This window comes from Pleuronectes platessa, chromosome 7, assembly GCF_947347685.1.
Source record: "Pleuronectes platessa chromosome 7, fPlePla1.1, whole genome shotgun sequence".
Taxonomy (NCBI): Eukaryota; Metazoa; Chordata; class Actinopteri; order Pleuronectiformes; family Pleuronectidae; genus Pleuronectes; species Pleuronectes platessa.
In genome coordinates this window covers 8,245,475-8,264,537 of record NC_070632.1, presented here as the reverse complement: position 1 = coordinate 8,264,537, position 19,063 = coordinate 8,245,475, and the positions used below count along the sequence as shown (strand labels likewise).

Sequence of the window (19,063 nt, the reverse complement as noted above, 5' to 3'; positions counted from 1 at the left end):
TGAATAGAAATTTTCCAGAATAGGTTTTAAAATCCAAATTCTGTTATTAAAGGCTGTATGACGAATTCAATGGGCAGTTAAAAACCCACCAAGCTTGATAAAACCCATTGGTGAGACAAAACAAAGGTCTATTATGACATCTGATATGATCTGAATTGTGATCCCTGACACTGTTTGAGTGCTTTTTCACGTGTGATATTAGATCTCATATGAATTAACTTTATTAATTCATATGAGATCTAATATCTGACTGTGAATAATCCCACAACTGCACGGAATCTGTATTTATCTTCTAAATTTCCAAGTTTTATATGTCATTCATTCAACCACTGGGCTTTGGCAGGTACAGTACGTGTGAGGGTGTAGCAACACCGTGTGGTCAGACAGGGGATTGACACGTGAGATCGACCAAACCTTTAAAATAAAAGAAACTTTGAAGAAAAGATGTGGATGTAAGCATAAAACTTTATTTGCAAAAAAAACGACAAATCAAAATAAAAGTACAATACATTCTTAAAACCTCTTTCTCTACAAAACAATTTCACAGAAATTACCTTGGAATGTATATTCCTATTTTTCATTTTTAATGTTTCTCATATATATAGTCTTATATTTACTGTGTTTCTTTTGTTCTTTAAATAATCCCATGTCAATGACGTACAGTATAGACCGATTTCCTGTCGAGGCGAGGAGAGGAGAGGGTCCTGGAGGGCGTCTTGGACAATCAGGTCGTCAATAAAGGATCACTGGCTCTCATCCGTGTATTTGTCCAACCTCCATCCCTCCAGCCATTCCCCGTCAATGTAAGTACCGTGTTGTATAAACAGAGGCATTAGGAGCTCGGCCTTCAGCCAAACTAATGGGAGCAGGAGATGTCCTGCTGGACAGCAGCTGCCACCGGGTCTCCATCACACCTCCTGCTCCCTCAAGTAGTCATCACCTAAGTCTATCTCACCAATGAGGACTTGAAACGACCACTCCTTCTTTCTGCAAAGGTTAATATTATAACATAAAGACTGACACATCTGTAATCCATGTAAGAAAAACACATTTCCTTGTTTTACAGAGTATCTCAAATGTACAATGACATAAATAACATTATATTTCTGTCTGTCCCTGCCCTCTAATGTCATTCAAAAAAAAAAACACGGCCGGCAGCCAAACCCTGATAAAGGCACACATTTGAGAAACAGCCATGAGCTGCTCTCCCACAAGCTTAAATGAGGAGTGTTGGTGTTTTTTCAACAGCTAAGCATTCCCTTTCTCGTGAATATTCTCATATGAGAGAACGTTTTAAATCCCCCTCAAATCCAGTATTTGAAAAGCAACACACAGAAACTGCTTCGTAACATAGAGTGACAACTTTAAATCCAAAGGCAGGAAGTGTCCTCTGCCCTCCTGTTCCAGTTGACGATGAGGTGAGAGGTGGGGGGGGGGGGGGGGGGGAATGGAGGACACGTCAGTAGACTTCTGAGAAATCCATCCGCGGCGTTTAAGAACGGAAACAGCTCCACGAATGTTACAGCCTCCATACAAATGAAAACACCCCCCCCTTTTTTTTAAAAATAACCAACAGCAGAACAAAAATCAGTGAATAACCAAATGAATCAAGTCATAACCGGTAGCTATTAATCTGGTTGAGGTACCTAGAGCTGATATTACGCAACAGCAGCAGGGCTAAACGTAAATACTTCAGCAGACAAAATGTTACACAGATGAGCACGGAACTGAAAAATGAGTCAAAGACAGAAGACACTGAAGAGGAGAGAGAGAGAGAGAGAGGGACAGACAGAGACACGAAGATGAAACCTCTGTCAGCATCTGTTTGGAAAAAAAGGGGCTTTTTTTCGAATTAGAAAAAAATCAGACACCAGGAAATCGTCAGCACCTCGGTCACACTGGTTAACGATACTCAACAGGTAGTAGTTGACGTATTTAGAAACACAGTCGCAGCCAGAGTTCCTCGACTCGATCTGCGGCACCGTGTCTGAATCCATCTGGATAACATGTCGATGCACATTCTGAGAGAGCGTGTTAGAAAAGAAAGAATCTTAGGTTGTCTCCACATCGCCTTGTTAGAAAAAAAGGTGCTTCCTGTCATCATGAGCGCACACAAGCGGCAACTTACACACACACACACACACACACACACACACACACACACACACACACACACACACACACACACACACACACGCATTCACACACAAAAACAGCTGCTTTCCAGTCCGTCTGAAAACATTGCACCAGAAAAAGGGCAGAGAGAGGAAGATTCAAAAATAACTCTCATCTCTCTGAACAGTAGTTCAGTCAGTGAGGCAAAGTGCTGACTCGGGTGTCTGCATAAACAGCTCCTTTCCAAAGTCCGGGCTTGAACTCGTCTTCCTCGTACAGAGAGAGAGGCCGACGGCGAAGAGGAGCCCGGGTTTCAAAAAGAAGGCAGAGTTCAGGCAGTGAGCGAGCTACCCCCCCCTCCCCTCCCCCACACACACAGTGGATCTGCAGTGTGGGCTGTGTAGGATCGTCCGACCTGCAGGGAGCGCTATCCCTTGGGAGTTTTCTTGTTTTGGGCGTTCCACATGCCTCGTTTGGAGTGGTAGTAGTGAAAGAAGTTCCTCAAGCGCAGCCGCTCCACCTCCAACCCGTTCTGCAGAACCCTGCAGGGAGACAAAGGGACAGACACTGGGTTACACACTTTGTAGTATCACCCCAGAACATGACGACTTCCAGGTAGATTGATTACATGTTTGAAATATCTCATTAGTCCTGTTTTTCAATAAATTGAATTTAATGCTTTTTAAGACTTTTCAAGGTTCAACACATTTATTTCATCGAGGAGAAAAGACGGGCCCCATAGCCAATCGTTAGTAACTGGAACCAGGGACTTTCTTCAATAGTCTGTTTCATCTTTAATTTTTTCTGGTTCAGGGTCAGTTCAGGGTCAGGCTTTGAATTAGCCGTCTTCGAGATTTCCACCTTCTTGCAAAGCTTTAAAAACATTACAAATATATAAATTTCAAAGTACCAGAACACGATATTCCAACTTCTTTCAGCTATTTCACCTCAGTGGAGGCAGAAATCTGACAGCTGCATATCTCAACATCTGCATAAATTAAACACCAGCTGAAGAGGTGCACCAGAAAACATGCCATACATTTTAAAATATATGTCAAGCATTCAGTGTTCACAGAGTTGAGTGAACTTCTCTCTGAGACAGTCTCATCAAACATGTCACTTTCTTAATGGTTATAATGGCGGCTGGGAGCCCGGGCTACCTGTCCAGCAGCTCCCAGTCCTCTCCGCCCCAGCGGTCTTTGAACTCCTCCGTGTTCATCCCTCCAATCTTATCGAAATCGGACTTGTAGATTCCAAACAGGCCGAAACCATTAACCTCCCAGTAACCTGCAGAGAGAAGAAAAATAATATCAACACAACATCTCACTGCAAAAGTATGTGTAGGCCTGTAGATAACTGAGGAATGAGTTAGAGTTATGATAAAAAAAAAATATATATAATAGGATGTGACCCTGCAGTCATGTGATGTGTGTGTTTATTACCTCTGAAAAGCAGATTGTGTTTTTTCTGCGTTTGTGTGTATGATATTTAGGAGGATTACCCAAAGATTCCTGAAAGCAATACCATGAAACTTAAATTTTGATGTGGATCCAGATCAGGTGATATCTATGAGTGTGAGCAGTTTGGTGCAGATCTAGTTAATGTAACTGTGGTTTCATAAGGGGACTGTTGGGCCTTGGTGGAGGTGTGGACTCCTCTTAGTGCTGTTCTAGTTAGTGTCTTACCATCAGGCTCCCGTGGCGAGCTGCCGCAGCCGAGCCTCATGACGATGGGAGCGAACGCGAGGCGTCCCTCCACACAGTGCTTCCTGATGCTCTCCAGGATGTTGAGAGGGAAGTGGATGTGCAGATCGCAGAGGAACACGATGCTGTGACTGTCCTGCAAGAGGAAAGACAAACAAACGGTTAATGCACATGATATCTAAAAAAGAAGTCTGCGTGTGAATCATTCTGTCGATATGAGCGGGTGCAAATTTTGCAAACTGTTTACGAGAAGTTCATGTTCGTGTGATGTGACTAATGTGGGATTTAAAGGATTAAAGAGAGTGGAGCCGTGTGGGCCTCAGCAGTAACTCGTCTCAGCTCCAAGACGCCTGCAGGTCATTGAGACGTGAGTGACAGCGCTGCCATCGCACCGGGACAGCGCCGACACTCAGCTGACAGATCAACGCCCGTCCAAATTTTCACGCCTCCCCCCCCTGTGGGTGGGTGGGTGCGCTGGCATGAGTGTGTGTGTGTGTGTGTGTGTGTGTGTGTGTGTGTGTGTGTGTGTGTGTGTGTGTGTGTCTGTGTGATGGAGGGACAGCCAGCGAGCGGCGTAAAAGCACATGCACACAAATAACCTGTGAAAAGGAGCGGATGCGACAGCTGTGGCGTACACACGACAGAGGAAAAGCAGCAAACTGTCTAAGCAGCTCCCCGTCATCCACAGCTGGGCTCAGTGGGAGAGGGGGGGGGGGGGGGGGGGGGGGGGGGGGGGCTCGGAGATAAGGCCAAGTTCCCTGAGCCTGTGACAGACGGGCCTGGCACTGATGTATTCATTATGCATGAGTGCTCCCTCCGTCTGTCCATCAGCCGGTAAAGGTCGCGTGGTGACCTTCACTGAGCGTCTTTTCTCTGCCAGCTCACATATTGCTGCCTTGGCCCCTGAGTGTTTGTTTCTCTCACCTCGATGGTGTCCACTCCGATCTGCAGTCCGGCCGAGCGCTCGAAGTTCCCCTCCCGCCGAAGATACTCGTATCTGTCAAAACAAGAGATCCACACACGAATCACTTGGAAGTCATTAAAATATCATTTGTTGGAGTCACATCACGTTAGCTGAGCAGGGGGGGGGGGGGGGCGTACGCACCTTGGCACGCTGCTCTCCCTGAGGGCCTGCTCCACGTCCATGTCCTCACTCTCAAAGTCCACGATGATGATGCTGAAGTTGTCGTCCTTGGTCTGACGGTGAAGATTCTCCATGTCGGAGATGAACTGCTGCACCCACCGGGCCTGGTTCTTCACTAGAGGGAAGAACCAGGAGGGAGGACAGGACAGGTGAACAGCAGGTCAGAGGAGAAAGAAACAAAGCTGATGAGGTTCTATAGCAATGATCCAGATTTAAAAGGCTGAGTGAATTGCTCTGCTGACTGACCTGGCACCACAAAGTGCACCATGACGTCCCTCCTCCACTGCAGCATGACGGGCTGGCAGAGCAGGGGCTTGGCGAAGGCGGTGCTCCACGGGGTCGCCCCGGGCCGGGCGGGGGGCTTGGTGGAGGGAAGGGGCGGCGGTGGCGTGGTGAGGCCGGGGGTGGGCGGGGAGGGGGCTGAGGCCGGCGCCGAGGCCGGGGCAGAGTCGGTGTTCTCGAAGCTCTCCTCCCCTTGCCTGCCGCGGTGGAGCAGCAGGTAGATGTACTCCGACAGGCGCACCACGCTGCGGCCCCGCTCCATCAGCTCCAGCTCCACCAGGTAACGGTTCCCCCTCGCCGAGTCGCGCCGCTTCTCCACGTTGATGATCCGCAGCAGCGTGTAGATCCTGAGGCACGGGGGGGGGGGGGGGGGGGGGGGAGAGAGTTTGAGAAAACACAGACAGGCTGTCACTTAATATGAAAGAAAGCAGGAAGGCTGTATGTTTATCATATCCTGCTCACAACAGGATTAAACCCTGTTTGACTGTGGGCAGACCACTTCAAAAGTGCTGCTACTCATTATCAGCCTCATGTGAGGTGGGAGGAAAATTAAAACAGCAAAACATTTTAATGGCCGAGCTCCTTCCCACGAGTAACATTAAAGGTTTGTGAGCGCTGCTGCAGAAAGTGGTGATGAGCACACACTGAGGTCTGCTAACAGGAAGTCAAAGCACCGGGGCGAGACCGGCGTGTTCCCGGTGAATCTACAACACATTAACACCAAAAACCACATTTTCATTTCCAAGGTCGAATCGAGACATGAACCCTCTTGGTCGCTCGTTATTCTCCCTCTCTCTCCTCGACCCTTACCCTCCGTTGCGCTCGTTGAGTTTCTCCATGTACTGGGCCAGCACGTCCACCACCTCGCTCTCCGCCAGCTGCAGGTTGCCCGACACGTTGCAGCGCAGGTCGTTCCAGTCGGAGCGCAGGAGCTCAAAGTCCATCGGGTTGACGGAGAAGGTCCTCTGCCAGTTGATGCTCTCCTCCGCCCAGCCCGGCCGAGCCTCCACCTCCTCGTAGCTGTAGTCCGACATCTCGCCCTCCTCCGGCTCGGGCTCGGGGTCGGGCTCGGGGTTGGAGCGGTTGATGTCCTGCTCCAGGTCGGCCGGGTTGGGGTCCGGGTCTGGCTGCTGCCGGGACTCTGTGATCTCGGAGAGCCTGAGGTAAGACGTGACCCTCTGTTGACCTGGGAGTGTGTTCTCTGTGGAGTTTAACCTCTGCAGTGGAACTGGAGGGGGATCTTGGCGATGGTAGACTGGGTTTAGTGGGTCGTCTTTACTGGGGAGATGAGCCGTGGCGGTTGTCTCTAAGTCCTGACGCTCCACTTTCCTCCTGATTTTTCCCGGTTGATTTGCCACAGCTGCCCTCCGGATGGACTTCTGTACACTGTCAATCTGTATGTTGATGCTTCCGTTGCGAGGAGGGGTCTTCCCCTCTTTCGTTGGGGGGTGGGGCCACAGCTGTGGGGCACTAACAAGGTTCTTACCCGTCTGGCCTCTGGCGCCCAGGTTGACCAGCCTCGTGGTCTTCCCAGTTTGGTACAAGAAGACTCCAGGGAACACCTCCCTCGGGTGGTGGTACGTCCGCTCCTCCCTCCTCTCGCGCCGCTGCTCCCTCTCTCTTTCCCTCTCCTTCGCGGGGCGGGGCCTCGTGATGTAGATCTTGTTCTCCTCCTTCTTGCTTCCCGGCAGCTTGTTGTCACTCGGCTTGCTGCTGTGGGCCGAGTTGCTGATGATCTGCTTGGCTCGGCTGGCGAGCGCAGAGAGGGAGGACTTCTGGGGGAAGAGGAGCGAAGACTTGCTGAGTTTAGGCGGAGTCTCCGCTCCTTTCTCTCCTCCAGCTCCTCCACCACCTGGTCCTCCTCCTTTCCGGCCAGGCCCCTGCTCCACAGGACCAGTTCGGACCCAGGACAGGGTGCGACTCTGGACCACACTGTCCATATCGGGCTCCAGCGCCCTGGGTGGGGCCTGGTCGAGTCTCTTACTGGAGCCCTGTTGAATGTTTTCTCTCGTATGATCCCGTCCCCAGTCTCTGTCCAGGTCCTTCCCCATCTGTCCGTCCTTTTGAAGAAAATGTCTCCTCTCCCTGCGGCGTATGATGGTGTTGACAGCTCCCTCCTCCTTTTCATCGGGGTCCACCTCCTCCTCCTCCTCCTCGACTTCTCTGCTCGCTGGTGTGGGCCCGGGCTTCGGATGCTGATGGGAGGGGTTGGAGGTGTGACTGGTCTGACTGGGATGAGACGGCTTCTTGGACGACTGTGTGCCGACGATCTCTGCCTCGTCCTCGACTTCTACCACCTCCTCTTCCTCCAGGAAATCTGGAGGCAGACGCAAAGTGGAGTGTTTATACACAAATTTGTATTTATGTGTTTATGCATGCATGCAGGAGTGCATTTTTTTTCCTCCCCCTTATTAGTTACCATCTGGGTTGGGGAAGAAGAACGGTCTGTCGTCATCCTCCTCATCCATCTTCATATATTTGTAGAAACCAAACCTGGCAGACACAGCACACACACAGATGAGAGCACGCACACACAAACACACACACACACACACAGATGAATGCACACACACACACATAGATCAAAGTTGAGGATTAGAAGTTTCAGTGCGTCTTCAAACTGCCCTCAAATTCACAGGCTCCTGAGCAGTTACTCTGAATAACAAGTGCACTTGCTCAGACTGTAAATACAAGACAGAGACAAATGTCCCCGGAGCTCTGTGGGTGATACAAGCAAAACCAGTGTCCTTACTTCTCCAGGTAGATAGGAGACTCCCGGTAGAAACACTTGTTCTCCCGCTCCATGTGTGTGAGACGTGTGAAGTCATTGGGGTAAACGAAGGACAGATAAACCTGAGGAAAAGCACAATGTCACTCAAAGATTAAATAACTCTGTAAAACGCTGTTAATGGGTTTGATTGTCATTGAGCATTAGTAGATGGGGATTCAATTATTTCAATCAAATTCAGCCACTTTCTTAAATAGTGATTCCTGACTAATTAAAAACGGGGTTTGCTGGGTTTTCATCGCGTCACTTTTCCCTGTAGTAACTCGTGTTGTCCTGCAGAGGGGAGCAGTGCTCAACAAAACATGTTACTGTGTACATTACTGTGTTTTTATACATAGCAGCCAAACCAGCATGGACTTATTTTCTCTTCTGCTGTGTAGTTTGTCTTAAAGTCGTTTTCACCAGGTTAAAAGACTGACTGACTTTAACAGATGCACTCCTCATGACCCTGAATCATTTTAGCACAAACTCCAATTAGCAGCCAGGCCCTCTCAGGCAAAACGTCTCACATATTGAGTGGCAGGTGTTCAACCCAGAGGGGCTGGTGACTTACAAACTGCAGGCCCTGGTATCTGGCGATGGGGAAATCTTTGACCACGTAGGTTGGGGAGTAGAGGCAGGCCGGGAGAACGTTCTCCAGGCGGGAGGGGTTGATCATCGGAACTGAGGGGGAGAGAGAGAGAGAGAGAGAGAGAGAGAGAGAGAGAGAGAGAGAGAGAGAGAGAGAGAGAGAAGAAGCAAATATATCAGACCTTGAAGAAAACAAACGCTTAAAAGGAATTCTGCTCTTCGGAGTCAGAAATCTGGGATGCAATACTAAAACTAAATATATATATATATATAGAAATAGTGACAATGACAGCTAGAGAGACCAGGAGCCAGACAGTGAATCGGTCAATCAGAGAAAATGATAGTCTGGATTTACTGCTGTAGAAGGTGTCCCTAGGGTCCGGCTTCAGCATATCTGCCCCGTGCTGCGTGGCTCTGCCTTCCTCCAGACCCCGGGGCTGAGACTCCTCCGGGAGACGGATGTGACTGGCCAAGGTCTGGGGGATGTGGTCCACGCTGTTCATCTTCAGAATGGACTCGTCTGAAAAACACAGAGGGACAGAGGAGGCGGCAGAGTGAGACGTGAATGGTGCAGAGGACGGAATGAGGACGTGTCATTATTGCATCGGGGCTGTTTTCATTATCTTAATGATGGACAAATGTGATGTAAGCTGTCGGAAGGGAAATGGCTCTGCACCTCATCGGGGGTTTGCGATTATCACAAATCTTTATCGACCAATATATGGGGGGGGGGGGGGGGGGAGACAACGGGAGATGATCAGGAAAAAGGAAGTTGGGAGAAAACAAAAACAAAGCAGAGGAGAGTCATAATTATACCAATCGATAGGAGGGAAGGAGGAGAGAGAGAGGACGTGTGATTAATGGCATGTCAGGAGCAAGGCCTGATGGGAGAAATGCTTTTTAATTAACAGGGTGGTCAGCATCATTTTGTTTGTGTGTGTGTGTGTGTGTGTGTGTGTGTGTGTGTGTGTGTGTGTGTGTGTGACTGTGTGCACATGGTAGGACTAAGACCTCTCTCCTCTACCAATGACACATCTGTTGATCACACACCTGGTTTATCATTACACACGAGCCTCTGCACAGACTAACTCATTATCTGTGTTGATGAAATAGTCGAACACAGAGAAACCCTACTTGTCTTTCTTCTAATTAATTTGCATCACATTTCACCAGAACTAGTTTGTTATAATAAAAGAACAACATTAGACATTTCAGATATTAAACTAGAGCAGGCTATTGTTTATTGTTTTTCACTGTGTGTGCGTGTGTGTTTAATATTTTAGTATTTCTGCATAATTTTGATGGGGTATTATATAACACATTTTGTTTCATTACAGCTCTGAGATAATTTCTCCTGGGTACAAGCCAAAAACATCACACACACGCGCACACACACACAAACACACAATTAAGCTGTTGAATAAAAGCACTCTAACAGTTTTGGACAATTATGCCTTGTTTCTCAGAGTGTGTGTTCATGTGGCGTCGGAATAATCAGAAAAAAAAGGAGAATATTCACGCAAACACCATCTCGAGTCAGATAAACAACTCGGAAAGTCGGCAAAACGTTTTCCTACCCGAGCCGCAGCATCGTTGAAGTCATCACATATGAACCGATTAACATCATTTTCCAATCACCTCTAAATCGCAGCTTCGAATGTGAACTTGTCAAATCTTGCACTTGTGTCACTTGCAAACTGCATTTCAATCTCTCACAGGCACGTCACACCAGATGTTCTCGATTATTTATATGCCTGTCCCACCTGATCCTTTTTTTCTCTGCTCGCCTTTATCAGGCAAATGTTAGAAAAGAGGTGTTGAGGTGTTTAAATGCTCTGAACACATTAATACAACACAGTGTGTTCACAGCTTCCGTGATTCTTCCACTAACCACAGGGACACACCGAGGTGATGGAGGAGTCTGAGGAGCACGTGCACAGACATTACGAGTTGATCATTTTAGTTACGGATCAACTCTCTCCATCTTGTTGTGTGTGGCTACAGCTCTGTGACAAGGTTTTGACTTTAGAGTAGATTACCTGCTCTTATTTAATGCTCCAACCACTGAAAACACAATCAGACGCCTAATTTAACCGGATAAGACGGAGGACAAGAATCTCTGGACCCAACATGTCAAACTGGGATGATCCTGAAAACGCTTTGTGACACCGACAACATGGAGAGAACCAGCCGGGGGGGCAGAGGGCGAGTCGCAGGGAGGGAGAAGGGATGGAGGGGAGGAGAGAGTCAGAGGAGGAGGAGGAGATTCCTCTCTGTCATCCAGCCGGCTCTAAACAAGACGGCTGCAGCGTTCGGCTCACATCCACCGACACGCCGCAGCTTTACCCGGGGATGACAACTCCACACATCATTTTCTGTGCGGCTGACATTTTCCCTTGTTAACGAAAGCGAATCCCTGTGACACCCTGCTATTCTCGGAGCTACAGAGGTTAGACATCCACTCAGGAGATAGAGCGCTCATCTCGGCTGTGAGTGACACAAATAGAGCAACTATTAGGTTCTGTTTCGTGTCTCCGGCCTGGAAGACAGACGTGACTTTAAATGTGAGTTTGATAAGAGCAGAGCACAACTTGTTTCTTTAAAAAAAAACAGTTTCCGTGACATTAAACCACTGATCGATACCAGACTTGATTAATGAGGCTGGTTTTTGATTAGCGTGATTTCCTCTTTTTATTTGCCAAGCACAAAGAGTCTCATGTGTCTCTTAGTCCAAAACACCAGGACGATTAAAAGTCCATTTTTTATTTTTCCTGATGAAATGTATTATATTTCCGAGAAGAGATGGAGCAGATGGACTCTTACCTGTGTACAGGGAAATGTAGGCCGAGTCTATCACTTCATACTTCAGACCAGGGAGGAATGGACGCCACTGTGTGGGAAAAGAAGAGAGGGAGAGAAAGGGGGGTTATGGGTGAAAAGAGAAAACAACACGCAAACAAATAGAAAGCAGAAATTGTCATCGCTGTTTGCGGCCTCAACTGTGAAAGTGTGTTATTGATCTCGGCAGCATCGCGATATCGACCGGACGCCGGGCTTTACTAAAAACACACTTCACCAGAGACAGAAGAGGAAACAGGGGGAAGAAGAACAGAAAGGAGAGGAAGGAAGGGAGAAATGTGCAAAAAGTGAGAGTGAGAACAAAGCTGTGTGGGAACAGGATGCTGAGGAGTAGGTGCGAAAAACAGAGAGAAGAAAGATCCGGTAATGACCTGGAACGAGAGAGTGAGAAAGAGAGGGAGAGACAAGCTACAATTCTTTTAAATAGATTTCACAATTACCCCGTCACTTCTGGTTACCCGGGATGTAATCACAGGAGACAGGTCATTTTCCGACCCTCAGGTTCAGAATACAAATATAAACACCCTCCTCGGGCTCATGCAAATGCCTCCACTTGTAACACAAACACATTCACACACACACACACACACACTCCGTTGCTCTTTTAGATTTAGTTGCATTCCACATTTTGTCGCCCGTGTGGCACTAATACGCTCACCGGTTGCAGATAAGTATAAGCCCGAATCTAGCTTTTGTTACACTGTTGTATCTATTGTGTTCTTCTCCTTCACCTCCGTTCTGACAGAAATATACAAGCGCACATATACAAAACAAACAAGGGCACGGAGCGACGCCATGCTGAGCAGCAGCACGGGGGGGGGGGGGGGGGGGCTCAGCGTGACACCGAGCGCTTCCACGTCGCATCGTTATGTCGGGGGGGGGGGGGGGGGGCGGCGACCGTCCTCAAGGTCGAGTCGGACGCCTGTCGTGGGCCTGACTCCAGGAAGGACAAACAAGTCGAGCCCAGGTATGAGATGAAACTTTTTTACAACAGATCAGGATGACAGATAAAAATCTAATGTTACTGTGTCCTTACACCAGATGAGTGCTTGTCAGTGATCGATCAATGTTCTCAGTTGTTATGTGTGAGGCAGGTAACTTGGCCAAGGCCCAACAGTCGCCATAAACTCAATCAAGCTGCACCTTTCACACACTTATAGATGGAATTCCTTTAAATATGACTGGTTTCTTCCATCAAGATCCATGAATTATTCCCTGGGAAGTTGGTGAGCATTTTTAAAACGCAGTGTTGAAGAAAGGGAAAAAAGGATTTTATGAGATCTGTCCATCGGATCAACATTTTACGTAATCTTTCGAGGCCCATGTCCCTTCCTTCCACCAGGGGGCAGGCGAGCAACCAACCAACCGAACCTATGTCTTGCAGATGGATAAACAACTCATATGGTAAAATGCAAGAGAAGAATGATTTTGTTTCGTTTCAGATGAGGCTCAGTGACAGTTTGACAAGTTTTTCAGCTGCTTGTGTGCATATAGGGAAAGGATCCGCATGGGGGGGGGGGGGGGGGGGCATCACATTCAACTCTCTGCTGCAGTTTCATTGACTTTACAAAACACTTGGAATACTGCACACGCACCTGTCCAGCCCATTTTACAGCTTTGTGTGAATTTCGTCTGACCCCACAGATTCACTGATTCATTCCTTCAAGGGAGCCATTGATCCACCTGTGTGTTTGTGTGTGAACACCCTGCTACATGTACGTGTTGTTGTCTGTGTGTTCCCTCAGTGTGCGTCTCGTGTGAAATAGTGTTGACGGGAGTTGCAGGGGGAAGCAGGGGCCTGCTCACTGGCCCCACAAGTTCAACAGAGAGGAAAGAAAATCAATATCCGAGTGGAAATAATAGAAAGTAGCAGTAGCAGAGCAAAATGGCAGCGGGCGGCCGGCAGGTTCGATCTGTCACGTCCCATCATGCCTGGGCCACCCGCTGACATATGAGGGGTTCATATTGTTTTCAATCAGCCGACCACAAGTGTTACTCCAGCTCATAATACTGGGTTTGATGCCCACTGGAACTACACATATGGCATGTTATCCTACACACACACACACACACACACACACACACACACACACACACACACACACACACACACACACACACACACACACACACACACACACACACACACACACACACACACACACACACACACACACAGAGGTAGTTTGACTCAGGTTGGGTTTTATCCCTTGACAATCGGGAGTTTATTGCTTTTGAGAGAGCTGACGGCTCATATGTTTTTTTCCTTTCATTTCAATCACTGTTTCAGAGACCCCGGAGCACTGTGGGTCACAAGTAGTTGTTGTTAGTATGACACATAAGAGGTTAAGACATACAAGAACCTGACCTTTTCCAGTTTATGTAAAAAATCAATTCAGATCTGAGGCCCAATAAGATAAATACAAGTGGTGTCACGGTCCTGTTCTGTGTTTTTTGACGGGAAAACCATTATTGTTTGTGTCTTCTACAGTATTTACTTTAAGCTGTGACCCCTTCACCACTTTCAACCTTCCAACATGTCACTTGATAAGTCATGGAAAGGCAATGTAGTGAAAATGGCATAAAGGTGGGAAGAGTGGGAAGAGAGAAGAGGGAAGCTCCATCAGCTTTAACTGGACAGAAGCTCCCCGGCTGTCATCGTTGGTTTGTTCTGCAGAGAACTCACACGTTTGGTTTCTCTCCCTCTCTCTGTCATTATCACACACAGACCTGGCTTCAAGCGCAGACTGGCAGACTGGTAGGTCAGTGGTGTAGTGGACACCAGAACCTTCTCGGCAAAGAGCACATTCACCACTTGACTGGGAAAATTGCAGCCCGGTGCTTCGGAGATACACGACGTGATCCATCCCAGTGGGTGTGACGGTTCAGAAGTTCACATCCAATCCTCCAAACACTGTGACAGCCGTTTCACAACCGAGGTACAAAACAATCACAGGATACAAATAGAGACAGTTCTCTCTGTTGTCAGGACAGTTAATAAAACTCATGGTCACTCATTTGGAGTTTGAATAAGAGGCCGGAGACAACAGGAGAGCTCTCACTGACCTGTCATTGAGTTCCTGCTGACAGTCAACTGTTAGGCCACAGAGACAGTGACTCCATTGAGGAGGACATGTTGCTAACAAGCCAGGGATTCTGTCCTGTAGTTGTGTTTCCAAATAAAGACAAAGTGACAGTTAACAAGTAAATGAGAGAACATATTAATAACCTCTGAGTGTTGGACTCATAGCTTGGGTTGGGAAAGTATTATTATACTATGGTATTCACAGACCTGCTGTAATATCCAGATATCTGACACAGAGGTGCAGTTACCAATATTAACTCTAAATTATTAAAGGAGTAATCGGACATCTTGGTAAATTCGCTCAGACTGTTTGCCTCCTTGCTAATAGTTGATGAAGATGATAACTTCCCAGGACAGATTTTCTCTGGACACCCTTTGAAAGCTACTCACAGACAGGAAGCTCACCCTTAAAGGCTTCCTGTACTGCACTGCTTTCAGATGGAGCTGACCAGTCAGGTCAATGTTTAACACCTGAGTTTTATATCTCTAAAATATGTGAGATCACAATAAAGAAAAAGTTCCATTTGCTGATGGAATGCAAGAAAAAGTTATGACAGCTTTCCTAGTTTTTTCTTTACCTTGGCACTAATGGAGATTCTGTAGCTGGGCGTAACGGAGCTGCCCACTGACAGGTGCCTGCCAGCAGCACATCAAGGAGAGACTCATGACAGGCTCTCCACAGCTAACTCACCAGCAGAGCACAGAGGACTGCAGCTGTTCTGATGCTCTGCTGATACCGTTAGAGAAAACCTTAAAAAGCACCTAAGCAAAGACTTCAGCACGGAAACAAGGACACACAGTCACAGCACAGCTCCTGACTGATTATTCTCTCATTTCAATTGACAGCTCAACAGAACTAAACACTTACATGCTGCAGGGGGAACGCCACTATCCATTCCCTGTTATAATGACATGAACGCTGGATTGTTTTCTACGTAATATCATGAATGCCCTGGGGACAGAGGAACAATATTCAATGGGGGGGGGGGGGGGGGGGGGGGGGGGGTCACGCTAATAGCATGACCCCCCCCCCCCCCCCTGTGTGTTTGCACTGCAGCAACAGTCATCCTGAGTTTAAAACAAACAGAGATAAATCCATCCATCGATCCATTTCCCGTTTACCCTTCGAAAGTCATGTGGGACCGGGAGCCAACACCCTGGACAGTGTGCAAACAAATCACAGGGTCAATACAGAAAAATAAAAAAGATAAAGAAACATCCACGCTCACGGCTCTGTTCTTTACATCCAATGTGTTTGCTCTGCAGCCACATGACTAATGATTAGGATGATGACCAGCAGGTAAAAGACATTTAAAACTTGTCTGAAATAAACATAACTAGAGACGAAAAATGTTCCTTGAATATAATAACATCCCAGCTAATAAACACGCATTGATAAAATACATTAGCAGAATGTAATCTGACAAATTAAACATGACCCAAATACGCCAGCTGCAGAACGTCTGCATGTTGTAACAACTTAAGCTCAAGTGGCTTGAAAACTTGCTGAATGGAATATGAATCCAAACGTGAAACAGACACGACTAAAAAAAAACATCTGGAGGCAACAGACGGCGAAATAACAGAAATATGACAAACATGAGAAATTACTTCATGCTTAACATTATTCAAATTTCATGAATAACTTAAGTCACAATTTTCTAATATTGTACATTTCCATGGATAACAAGCTGATGACAGGACAAGGACATGATGATTGTGTTTGTGATGGAGGACTGCGTCGCTTCCTTTTTGAGATTAAATGATTTGTCCTGTGTTGGATCTTCGGGACGCGTCTAATCCCACGAGGATGAGAAGAAGAAGTGTTGATGTTACACTCAGAAAGTCAAAAAGGAAAATCAAAATGTGCAAACGGCAGGATTTATAAATGAGAATAATGTGAATAATGACTAATTCTCAATGAGAGTCCCAAACCTCACGAAGAGGCACAGCCGGGACAATAACGTGGGAAATCCTGACGGCGAGAAAGGTATTGACTCACGGTGCTATCGCCCTCTAGAGGACGAGGAGACGTGGCATTAAAACAATACCATGACATTAAAGAGCGGTTGTCAGTGAGGTGCAGGTTATTGCCGGTGTTCTCCTTTTTTTTTTTTTTTCCCCACACCCTCGGAATGAAGGTTAAAAATAGAGTGGGAGATTAAATGTCACGTCATGAAGAAATAACTGATACGGTCGCAGTGTGGTCTGCAGGTGAGGAAAAATACCACTGACCACGTCTAGCTATAAAAGACAAGTGAAAAAACATATTCTAAATTACAACAACATTTATTTATGGGAGAAGAAGAGCACACGAGTACAAAGTAATGATGAAGAGCAAAAGAGACAAAAGACTCGTGCGGTAAAATCAAACGTAAACATAGGAGGTGAGGAAGAAAAAAAAACAACTCCATATGTTGGAGTGCTGCTGAGCTGGAGTCAACCCTGAAAAGGTGTTGAAGAGGTGAGAAAGAAAGAAATCACATTTATTTCCAGCGTATAAAGACAAACACAATATAGTTTAACAGCCGGGTCCAGGTCGCACGGGCCACTCCTGATTTACACTGAGGAGGAGGGAAGGGGCCGGGCAGATGCTGAGAGGCCGGTGTGTAGAGTCGAGCTCATTTGAATACACCCACGAGTCGGCGGGGGGGGGGGGGGGGGGGGGCATGGCTGCACGGGGGGTGAGCGTGGGGGCGAGTGTATTAATTGGCGGGCAGTTTGAGACTCTGGCAGGAGTCATAAAACAGGGGCCCATTAAAATCCTGCATTCCAAAAAAAAAGAAATCCCCACACCCCCCCGCCGCCTCTCCATAAACTCGCCTTTACTAATTAAGGCGTGACTTTTTTCACTTCTCTCTCTCTCTCTCTCTCGCCCCCTCTCTTCCTTTCAATCACGCCGTTTAATGGCCGACCCTTTCCTTTAATCCTGTCACATGGCTGCGGTAGAGAGAGAGACGTTTTTCCATTAGGGCGGCGGAGAGGTCCCGTCTCTCAGCGACCAACTTCCAGATGGCGTGGGAGAAACTTCGTGAAACCAGCCACCGCTCTGCAGAGGCTGCTGTTTGAAGTTAACAGAGGGAAAACACACAACTGAGGTATTGGGGCCGTCGGCTGTGGTGGAAAGGTTCAGTCAGAGTGCAGGTTCACTCACAACTGCACAATCTCCTCATTCACAGGCTGTTCATTCACACACACACACACACACACACACACACACAAGTGCACTGCAGTTGTTTCCATCGCTGCAGGGCCGACACGCTGTATTCCGAACCCGACTCTTCCTCCTGCCGCTGATGCTGTTTATGTTCCGCCTTCCTGCCGCCATTCTCCCCGGCTCCCCGACACAATGGAACAGAAAAGCCAACGCACTGAGGAACAAGGCTCCTCTCTTTCTTGTGTTCTCGCCGAAAGGGAACTTCACGACTGCTGACATGGACGCCCCCTCGTTTCCTTTTTTCTAACAAGCTCGGTTAAACAAATATCATCCCGTCGGAGAAGCTCTACCTTTAACCGTCCCTGCCACAGGACACGGGGGGGAATGAGCGGTGAATCCAGGCTATCTCCTCCTCGACAAATGAGCGCCTGGGTTTCTGGGATTCATGTGAGCCCTGGGCTCAGGCTGCTGTGGGCAGGTCACGGTAAATCCGCAATTGTTGTCAAGATGTGAAATGTATACTACTGTTAAATCACATGCAGGGTCTTTACTGAGGTACAGCGTCCTGCACACACACATTACGCGTACCTTCCCACGCAGGTTCTTGATTTGTGTGAAGTGCAAACCCCACTTTAATGGCCTCATGGATAGTTGGCTTAGGGGCGGCCGACAAGAGAGGGGGGGAAAGAGAGAGAGGATTTCCACACGACCTTGATTTTCCTGGTGCAAATAATCACACGGGCAGTTTTCTGGATGACTGGAGAAGTCTGTTGCCGAGTTGGTGACTTGAATGAGGAGACTGAGATGTAACGAGCCCGAGGAGGAGAGAATAGAAAAAGGCTTCCTATAAAACTTCAGCACATACTCTGCATATATTTCTTATTCCCCATTCATATTTTCTCTTTGCTTCCTTTATGGCGACCGTGTGAATTAACCTTTGTGTCTAGATGAAGCCAGGAGCTAATTCTAACGGCCATGAATCTTACTCCCATACATATGTGGGTTCATTATGTGGGACTTAAAAAGTAAAAATGTTCAGCCCTCGTTCTACTGGCTCTATAAAAAACGCAACTTCATACACAGAGTAGAACAATGTCTCCCTATTTTTAATCCAAAGAGGGGATGAGGGGTTTGGCATTTCCTTAAATAAACAGAATTAGCAATGCATTTGAAAATGGAAATGTTCTGTGACAGCGAGAGGATTGAGAATGATCCAGAGAGATGGTTTTTAATAACATATCTCTGTGTTTGCTGATTTAGTCGTTTTTTACATTCACGTATGAAGAAAATGCCAAGAAGCCGTTAAGTTCTCCTCTTTTTCCTTGTGGAGCGTTTTATTGTCTTTCAGCTCATTGTTCTG

At 47.3% G+C, this 19,063-nt stretch overlaps 1 protein-coding gene across 1 annotated transcript in view; it reads right to left on the bottom strand.

Moving 5' to 3' along the window:
* Window positions 1–1,517: 1,517 nt before the first annotated feature.
* b4galnt4a (beta-1,4-N-acetyl-galactosaminyl transferase 4a) overlaps window positions 1,518–19,063 on the bottom strand; it is a 127,580-nt gene continuing 110,034 nt past the window's right edge. The window contains exons 8-21 of the mRNA XM_053426401.1: window positions 15,125–15,182; window positions 14,952–15,032; window positions 11,426–11,492; window positions 8,958–9,122; window positions 8,586–8,695; window positions 7,997–8,097; window positions 7,664–7,737; window positions 6,055–7,561; window positions 5,209–5,591; window positions 4,924–5,077; window positions 4,743–4,815; window positions 3,801–3,954; window positions 3,276–3,402; window positions 1,518–2,657 (exon numbers count right to left, since the gene is read on the bottom strand). Coding sequence (XP_053282376.1) covers window positions 2,543–2,657; window positions 3,276–3,402; window positions 3,801–3,954; window positions 4,743–4,815; window positions 4,924–5,077; window positions 5,209–5,591; window positions 6,055–7,561; window positions 7,664–7,737; window positions 7,997–8,097; window positions 8,586–8,695; window positions 8,958–9,122; window positions 11,426–11,492; window positions 14,952–15,032; window positions 15,125–15,182 — 3,169 coding nt within the window. The 3' untranslated portion in view covers window positions 1,518–2,542. The remainder of the gene's footprint in view (window positions 2,658–3,275; window positions 3,403–3,800; window positions 3,955–4,742; window positions 4,816–4,923; window positions 5,078–5,208; window positions 5,592–6,054; window positions 7,562–7,663; window positions 7,738–7,996; window positions 8,098–8,585; window positions 8,696–8,957; window positions 9,123–11,425; window positions 11,493–14,951; window positions 15,033–15,124; window positions 15,183–19,063) is intronic.